Source organism: Nannobrachium achirus (assembly GCF_963921795.1).
Source record: "Nannobrachium achirus genome assembly, chromosome: 22".
Lineage (NCBI taxonomy): Eukaryota > Metazoa > Chordata > Actinopteri > Myctophiformes > Myctophidae > Nannobrachium > Nannobrachium achirus.
In genome coordinates this window covers 39,483,124-39,492,685 of record NC_137829.1, presented here as the reverse complement: position 1 = coordinate 39,492,685, position 9,562 = coordinate 39,483,124, and the positions used below count along the sequence as shown (strand labels likewise).

Genomic DNA, 9,562 nt, shown 5'->3' with positions numbered 1-9,562 from the left:
TCATAATAATAATACACCCATTCTGTTGTGTTTGTTTAGGTCAGGGGTCTTCAACAGGGGGTCCGCGACCCCTAGGGGGTCCGCGGAGGTACTGCAGGGCCAGGGGGTCCGCGAAATTATTGCTTTAAAAAAAAAAAGTTTTTTTTTTTTTTTTTTTTTACAATAAATCATGACTATCCATTTTGAATAGCTTGAATACATGACTACTATGCATTTGACAGATTGTTGATATTATTGACATTGGTTCTCAGTATGTTTAGAAATGGTAGTGGTACGGCCCACCCTGCTCGCTGTAACTTGTACATGTTTAAAATAAAATAAAAAATATGGCTCCCTGCTCCATCTCCCCATCAGTTTGGGGGTCCCCGGCCTGAAAACGTTGAAGACCCCTGGTTTAGGTAATACATTATTTGTTTTGTGTTCTTAACTAGGCTATTTAACTGTGTAAAATGACTTGAGTTTCCATAATAAGCCATTTTGTCATGTGTCTGTTTCAGCTAAGTGCCAAGTTTGTCATCCATAAAGTGTCAGTCACGATAGTTTACTTATTTCTAAAAATTCTATTTCATTTCTGATCCACATAGGGTGTGGTGGTGTGGGTTGCATACAAAATATTCCCTCTTTGTCAAGGAGCAAGCGGTGACATTTTTGGGACAGCTGTCCTGAAAACCACAGGATTTGCTGAAAAACATCAGCTTTCACCCCAACGCAACTGAAACTGAGAGGTATGTTTGGTGAAAAAGTCAACATTATGATGTTGTCTCGGCTGCACAATATTTCAACCAGAAATACACATTTGCTGCTGAGCCAAACAAACAAAGCTATGACAAAACCGAACGGCAAACGGGTCACAGTGTCACCTTAAAAAAAATAACTACAGCCATGCATAGAAGCCTGTTATTAGTTTGATTAATAATCAGCAGCCGCATAACAGCGTTCTCTCAAGGGCCACGGCATGTAAACACGGTGGTGATTCGGCTCGGAACGAGTCAACGACCATTGAAAATACTAATATGATAAACACCAAATACGAAGAAAGTAACTACCCTAAAATCTAAAGAACTGTCTGACTTGTGACTTGAAGTTGTGAGAGAGAACCAGATAACAGACACCACAGTGAGTGTAACTGCAGGTGGTCTGCTGACGAAGTGTCTGCTCTCTGGCTGCAAGTACAGCGAAACCACGGCCCACTGATACAAATCTATATAAAACAAACATTAATATTAATTAGATATGCCTACATCACGCCACACAAGTAGAATGGAGTGAGCACATATGCAATGAGTGGCTTTCTTTTCTACACAGAAACTGGAAGTACACAGAAATAGTTACAGAAACAGCAGAAAGCTTTGAATCCACAAGCCTATGGGCAAACCATATCATTGCTCCCTTTGCCATGTTTCTATTGTATTATACTTTGGAATCAAGTGAGTGGACGGATGGATGGATGGATGGATGGATGGATGAGGGGTTTCTGTTGCTATTCTTACAGAACGCCTTTGTTGTTTAGAGCAGTGGTTCTCAACCTGTGGGTCGGGACCACCATAATTATTTTGGGGGGGTCCCCAGATGATTAAATTAATGTATATTTCTAATGTGACAATTTAAGGACTTTTTAATACCTCTGAAATGACAAATTAAACATTGGTCAAATTGTAAAATATAAGAGGCTGAAATTTTGAAAATAGCCGATCTACATGCTCACATCGCCTCGAGCGTTGAGAGCATATAGATCTGCTATTTTCACATACAAAATGTAATTCCTCAACTCTTAGTGCTTGTCAGGATGAGGGGTCCCCAGGTAAATTATATGATTATTTGGGGGTCGCGGCCTGAAAAGTTTGGGAACCACTGGTTTAGAGGGCTCCTTTGATAAAACAATCACGTTGCTCTGTGTGCGTGCGCGCACGCACGCACGCGCACACACACACACACACACACACACACACACACACACACAGTATATGTTGTAGCTTGAAATGAAAGCGCTGATTCTCTCTGCTTAGGAACTTTAAGACCCAGGACGGGGCCCTTATCGATGGAGGCAGGAGTCAGAGATGGTTGGAGGAGGAGGTTCCACCCAAGAAACCACAGGTGAGAAGAATGGAACAGAAACTTTACTTGTGAACACTTGGCTTTCGCTTCACATTGGTAGAATAAGTGAAATAAAAATAGACAATAAAACGCAACATGACCATGGACACAAACATTGCTAACCATCCAGTATATATTCTAGCCCATAAATACTATACAGAACGTCAAAATCACCCCCAGTGTGAAGTGCGTTAATTTCATTAAGCGTCCCGCGAACCTTGGCCAATTTGACCTTGGCCATACAAACGGACACCAATTGACCAATGACAGTCCGGACAGACACAGGACAAACAGACAAAGCCATGTGTACTAAAGCGTATTTAAAACCCCTGCCAGATGGAAGACAGGCCTCTGCTGCCCAGCATGGATGGAGGAGAGAGTGGACGCTGCAGCAAGGCAAGGCTGCTGACCTCACCCGACCTCAGGCCGACCTGGACTCAGATTGTCTGGGTGTCAATGTCAAAGGACCAGGTATGGCTTATTGTTTTGACTGCTTCTTTTGTGTGTGTGTGTGTGTGTGTGTGTGTGTGTGTGTGTGTGTGTGTGTGTGTGTGTGTGAGTGAGTGTGAGTGAGTGTGAGACTGTGTGAGTGTGTGATTCATATTTTATTGGATTTTTGAACAACACAACATAACCAAATACCTACACAAGAGTCCAAAACAAAAACAGCTAAAAATAAAAAGGGAAGGAGGATTTCTATGCTATGCTATCCATACAAATAGAAACACTTGTCATTACAATCCATTAACATGGAGAAGAAATCTTTCCCACATCAGGTGGAACTGGTCTATTCTGCCCCCTTTTTTATTTCTTCTTCACTGTTGTTCTTCTCTCGGTCTAATACGGCCATTTACAAAAGAATACACATTCAGTAAGGATATTGTCAGCACTTTGGATGTTGGTTGGTTTTAATACAGTTGGCTCAATCGCCATGAACTTGAATTTGTTTTTGGATAGTTCATTTTATTGTAAATTTGGGTCACACTGACTAAAGCAAGGGGTAAACTACATGCCTCTCAGCACTCCCACCTTGCTGGTTGGGGCACCAGTTCAGAGAGGAGTAGAATCATGAGGGATAGCATCCGTTATGCACACCTCACTGACAGGTGAAAATAAACGATCAGTGACTCCATGTGCATCGGAGGATGCATGTAGTTGTATACGTGCTCCGCAAGACCAACAGTAGGGGTTAGAAGCAACAGGGAGTGTGTAGTGCATACATGGAAAACCAGCGACACATTTTAAATTAAATCAAAGTGTTACAGCTCAAAATGTGTTGCAGCACGACGCGTTTTGAGCTTGTAGATCGGCTATTTTTGCTTCTTTTGTATGAGATACTAGAATGACAAAGTAGGACGTAGCAATATGCAATGTGGCCCTCTGGAGTGACAGTGGAAATATAGTGGCCCTCTCAATCATCAAAGTTGCCCACCCCTGGTGTAGTGCATAGTTCAAAGGGAACTGGGAGAATGACTCCCAATTCGTCAATTGGGGAGAACAGAATAGTTTACATTTTGAAGGTTTGGAAATAAATAGAAAATGTACTGTAAAGCTGGTTGCACACTGCTGCGTTTTTTCTTTGCGAAATACTTTTTTTCAGGGCAAAGACAGAGAGAGAGAGCAAGGGACCCTGTGGTCGAAAAATAAATACGAATTGGGCGGGAGTGTGCAATCGTGATTAACATAACGTGAGGTTGATTTCTTTATTTAAGTGCTCTGAAATTCGCTCCTATATTCGGCAGAAAAAACACCGCAGTGTGTAACGACCTTAACTCCTCCAGATGAACCCCGGCTGAACCATGTATCCCTCTGTTATCCTCTCCCCCAGACAGCATCATCCCGCTGATGCTGGCGTCTCTGCGTACCGGAGGAAGCTCAGAGTGCGGCCTGCACGGCGAGGAGGAGAGCGGAGGCGACGAGCCGGGCCCCAGCATCATCTCGGACCTCATCACCCAGAGTGCCACGCTGGCGGTGCAGACCGACCACACGGGAGAGCGCAGATGCCGCCAAGAGGCTGCTGGACCACATGGGCAGAACCCCGCTGCACGTCGCCGTGTCCGCCGACGCATGCAGGGAGTCTTCCAGGTGAGAGAATAGCATAGGAATTCCATGTTGAACTAACATCGTGATTACAGTTTTATTATGCAAAACCGCTTATGCTTACTAGATCAGGGGTCTTCAACGTTTTCAGGCCAAGGGCCCCTTAGTTGAGGGAGAGATGAAGCAGGGACCCCCCCAAACCTTTTCATAGATTCCATATAGTTTCATAATTTGACAGCACAATCATCAGTGTATTTTGGATTCATGTAAAACATTTTTTTTTTTTGATATTTAACCACTTGAGCCTGCTATTGTAGATATGCTATTTTTGCTTCTTTTGAATTGGAATCGTGAAATGTAACACTTTGATTTAGTTTAAAATGTGTTTAGTTATACTCATGTTAACTTAACGAAGTTAAATACAAATATGTTGGACATAAAAAAAAACTACACTTTTTCATGGGCAGATGTGACTTATAGACCTACAAACGCTTGCACTTTTTCAGACCTGTAATTAACACCTTCCAAGCCCCGGCAGAACCCCCTGAACCCCGGTACTGCCGTGCAATCAGCGTTTTATTTATAAACATATTTTAAAAAACAAACACACCAAATGATAAACAACGCGCGCGGGTCGTTCAGTGCAAACCAGCAGGACGTGCACACACTACGTGTTTGGGCGGCCACTTACTTAGAAGCTGCTGCTGGCTGTATTTCTGCCGTTCATTTGCATGGAGCGAGATGGGGTAATCCGCGAGAAAAAACAGCGTTCGAAAGTACATTACGTCCTCGTCGCACGCACATCGATCTAATTCCATGTATTCCACTCATTCCGAAGCCTCCATTTCGCCTGTCGTCTGGTCGAAAAACACGAGGGGATGGGCTAAACCAGGCTGCAGCACACACAGTGAAGGGGAACGTAATGGCCGCTCGTGGAGCCAGTGGCAGAGCCAGCCGATGACGTCATCACGTTTCTGACGTGATCTGATTGCGCAATGTCTCTTAAAGAGACAGAGCACGACCTGCGACTGTATTTTTCAAAAAATTATGATTAATTTCATAAATTACGGCAATAGACGGGAATAGACGATTGGCTGATGGGACCCAGTAGGAAGTCCGAGGGAGTGCGGCCAGGCTTAGAAGGTGTTTGCTCTGTGATCTCTTCCTTTGGGTACATTGGGCACACTGTGCGTGTACTGCTACCTGTGAATTGCAAACTAGTTTATTATTTAGTGTACACTTTGTATTTTTGGAGTTTTTAGGTATATGTTTGTGTATCATGGATGTTCTATTTTTGTTGTGATGTCTTGTAAGTTGTATGTAAGCAAGGATTGTGTAATTTTTTATTTCTGCCTCTTGGCCAGGTCACACTCGAAAAAGAGATCATGTCTCAATGTGTTTTTATCTGGTTAAATAAAATAAAAAATAATATAAAAATAGGTGCTGGTGTAAATAGTAACAAAGAAATTGACAGCTTATTGTGTCTAAAATTACATATTTAGCCACTTGTACGCACTAAAATCGATAAAACAATAGAGGTAAATGAAAACATTTTAATACTCATCTTTTCTTTCCTCTAATTATATATTTTTTTGTTGGTGGGGATTGTTGTTTGTTTTCTTTCAGACTGATTCCAGTGGTAGCTGCAGGAGAAGACCATTAATGCAGAAGATCTTACAAGAGGAAGACGGCTATGGGGAGATTAATTTCAGAAAAAAGGACATCTAAAGAAAGGACAATAGACAAAAGATGTAGAGGCGCTGCAGATATCTCACCCTGGACAATGGCAATGGTTGCGTTATCACCGCAAAGTTCAATGAACTACAGAGAGAATGCAGACTGCAGCAGGCCTGGGCCAGAACTATCCACCCACAAACACAACTGGGCCGCAACTATCCACACACAAACTCATGTATGTGACTTAACGCTCATAGCTACTTCTATGAATGCAAAATGCTACAGATCCATGGGAAAAAAAGGGAGAGTCCTCATTTACTTGCTGTGGAAGTAACTCCCGATGGAATAATCATTGGTCATAACTGCTCATGTACTGCTGGGTAGTAACTTAAAGGAGTAGTTTAAAGATAAAACGACAAATGTATGTGAAGATGCTGCTCCATAAAGCTTTAACCCATTCAGGCCGGGTACACATTTTAGTGTATGGGAGGGGCTTACAGTACATGTACAGTATGTTGCAACATATTTGTTTTTGTAGGCTAATTTCTGATTTAGGAGGTTAGGCCTAAATGGGTTAAACCAAATTAGGTATGAAATTTGACGAGCACAACTGTTCTCACAGATCTTGAAGTTTATGTATTTATTTGTTATTTATTTATGAATGTTGTTTTTGAGGTTCTTTGTAAGCTGTGTTAAATAAATGTATGTATGTATGAAATTGATATATGATTTTGCTCACTTTTATATACTGTTTTTATATGGCATGTGCTGTGAGAACCTGGCTGAAATTCACCATGACCATGCATCCTTTCCAGGCAAAGTTAATGTACCTACCAGCTTAAACCAGCCTAGACCAGCTACCAGCTAATAATACCAGTTTAAACCATCTACCAGCATAGACCAGCTAAACCTGAACCATCTTAGACCAGCTAATAATACCAGCTATACCAGCTACCAGCTTTAACCAGCTTTGACCAGCTAAACCTAAACCAGCTTTGACCAGCTAATAATACCAGCTTAAACCAGCTACCAGCTAAACCAAAACCAGCTAATAACACCAGCTTAAACCAGCATAGACCAGCTAAACCTACCAGCATAAAGCTGGTCAAAAAGCAAGATGGCGGTGAAAACCTACCCTTAAGCTGGTCCAGCTAAGACCAGCAAAAAGTAGCTGGTTTTAGCTGGACCAGCTTAAGCTGGTCTTAGCTGTTTTTTTCAGCAGGGAGGGAGAAAGGAAAAAAAAAAACTATAACAACACACGAAACACAGGAGTCCGCTCGTCTCTCTCTCGCTGCCTCTGCTCTGTGGGACGAACGAACGCACGTATACCGCAAACGCCGAGAACTTTTCTTCCACGTGCCATGACCTTATTGTGTTCCCATCGCCTGAATCCTTGAACTGACTCCACTACCAGGAAACTGCATGCTATCGCACTTTTCTTTTTGTATAGATATACTAAAACATGCATGTAACGTCCTCTGGAAATTCCTAGGGGACGAGGGGAGCAACGATGGAAATGGAAAGTATGACCCTGGGGGAACGAAATGAAGCATAGGAGCAACGTATTATAATGTATTATAGTGTAACATACAGAAGGCCCTCCAAAACGACAACTGCAATCTGCTTTTAAAGAAACCAATGGTGAAAGTCTAAGTACATCTACTCAAGTAGTATAGGCTACTCATAAGTACAGTATTGAGGTACTGTACTTTATACATCTACTGCATCTGCATCTCAGAGGCAGAAATTGTACTTTTTACTCACATTACTGCATTAATAATTATAGTGGTGTAAAAAGTACTCACATATTTGACTTAAGTAAAAGTATCAATGCTGCAAAATAGAAATACTCTGTTACAAGTAAATGTAATTAAAATGTACTTGAGTAAAAGTAATAAAGTATTGGCATCATAAATAGCACCAAAAGTAAAAGTACAACATGTTTGAAAATAGCCGATCTACAAGCTCACAATTGCGACGCGTTGTGAGCTTGTAGATTGGCTATTTTCAAATAGCCACGGTATAAAATAGGGCTAAAGTGGATTAATGTATGTTTTATAATGTTCGAATTTATATCTGCAAAGTAACTAGTAACTAAAGTTTTCAAATAAATGTAGTGGAGTAAAAGTTTAATATTTGTATCTGAGATGTAGTGGGCTAGAAGTAAAAGTACTGAAAACAGGAAATACTCAAGTACAAATACCTCAAAACTGTACTTAAGTACGGTACTTAAGTAAATCTACTTAGTTACTTTACACCACTGAATAATTACGATACCATATGTATAATGGGCTATTCTGCACAATGAATACTTTCACCTTTGGAAAAGGTGATGATTTGGTGTTAAAGGTAAAGGTAAAAATAAGTACTTTTTTTCCACCACTGAAAGAAACAACTCTCTTGCACACACGGCTCCAACAGCTCCAACACGCAGCCTCTGGAGAGACTGAACACGTTCGAGATGAACTGGAACACGTAGGCTACCATAACCTTTATTAATCCCCCAAGGGGAATTCAGGGCATTATAGCAGCAAAGAGTAAAAAGAGCACAACGAGGCAATAAGTACAGTAATAAACCACACAACAATAGATACAGTACAGCAATAAACTATGCTCACACACAGGCATGATGAGTGCGCGCGCGCGCACACACACACACACACACACACACACACACACACACACACACACACACACACACACACACACACACACAGATGCTCGCTCGCTCGCAAACGCCCTCATGCACCCAACACGACGCAAATACCACAATAAACACGATAACAAACTACGCTCAGCCGCAAGCATGCTGCATTTTGGTCAGTGGTTCTCAAACTTTTTCATTTCAAGGACCCCTCACTATGGTATGAAGGGCCACGGAACCCCTATAACTCTGACAGAGTGCATATGGAACTAAATTGACCCCGTATAGGGTCAAAGGCGATACAGGTTATATTAATTTGTACATTCTCAGGCCCAGTTTAGTCGACAGCGGTCTCTGGAGAAGACGGGAACAGAGTTACAGCTCATTCGCACTGCCAGCGAGCGAGCATTCCGACAGCGATGCCGCGCGAAGAACTGTCCCCATACGGAGCGTCGGCCATTGAGTTGCGACGTAGCCTGAACCAATCAAATAAATCTATAATAATAAAAAGTGTTTGTGGGCGAGATATGACCCTTTTAACTCTATGGACATCGCCGCGAAACCTCGCTCAAATAGAGACTCTGCGAGCGGAAAAAGGAGGGGTGGACGACTTCGCGGCACGAAGCTTTGTCGCTCGCACGACGTATTTCATCGCTCAGCAGTGCGGAGAGCCACGGTGTAAACAGACAGCTGCGATATAGGAAGTAGAACGGAAGTGGTTTATACATGTGTGAGTGGCCTAACTGGCAACACGTCACACTGCCACCTAGCCACCTGGCATGCACACTACAGCGTTTTCAATCACTGTTGTACACTGCTCCGTGTAAACAGCAGAATAAAAAGTGAGAACGCGGCGGCGCTTTGCCGTTTTCTGTTCTGATTGTTGCTGTGTAAACGTGGCCTCAGAGTAAAGTTTCACATCACGATTATTGTGACCAAAGAAATTGCGAATCTCGATTTACGATATTATCGCGATAATCAAAATATCCCCAACATCCATTATCCTGGGGCTGAACATTTGCCAAAAAATTGCAGATCTACAAGCTCACAACGCAGCATTGTGAGCTTGTAGATCGGCTATTTTTTGGCAAAGAGATTTGGCAGAGA

The 9,562-nt window shown here is 42.3% G+C and overlaps 1 protein-coding gene across 1 annotated transcript; it reads left to right on the top strand.

Annotated features, from left to right (window-relative positions):
* The first annotated feature begins 610 nt into the window (after window positions 1-610).
* On the top strand, window positions 611-6,533 carry LOC308307947 (neurogenic locus notch homolog protein 2-like). Its single transcript, XM_080753286.1, has 5 exons — window positions 611-725; window positions 2,007-2,094; window positions 2,431-2,565; window positions 3,923-4,179; window positions 5,761-6,533. The coding sequence occupies exons 2-5, from the start codon at window positions 2,058-2,060 to the stop codon at window positions 5,860-5,862; spliced, it is 531 nt and encodes a 176-aa protein (XP_080609412.1). The 5' UTR covers window positions 611-725; window positions 2,007-2,057; the 3' UTR covers window positions 5,863-6,533.
* Window positions 6,534-9,562: the final 3,029 nt, after the last annotated feature.

Bases quoted from the DNA above. Each gene is read 5' to 3' on its own strand.
- LOC308307947 (XM_080753286.1), top strand. From the start codon at position 2,058: ATGGTTGGAGGAGGAGGTTCCACCCAAGAAACCACAG. The intron at 2,095-2,430 runs GTGAGAAGAATG...AACCCCTGCCAG, and splicing joins TTCCACCCAAGAAACCACAG to ATGGAAGACAGGCCTCTGCT. The intron at 4,180-5,760 runs GTGAGAGAATAG...GTTTTCTTTCAG, and splicing joins GCATGCAGGGAGTCTTCCAG to ACTGATTCCAGTGGTAGCTG.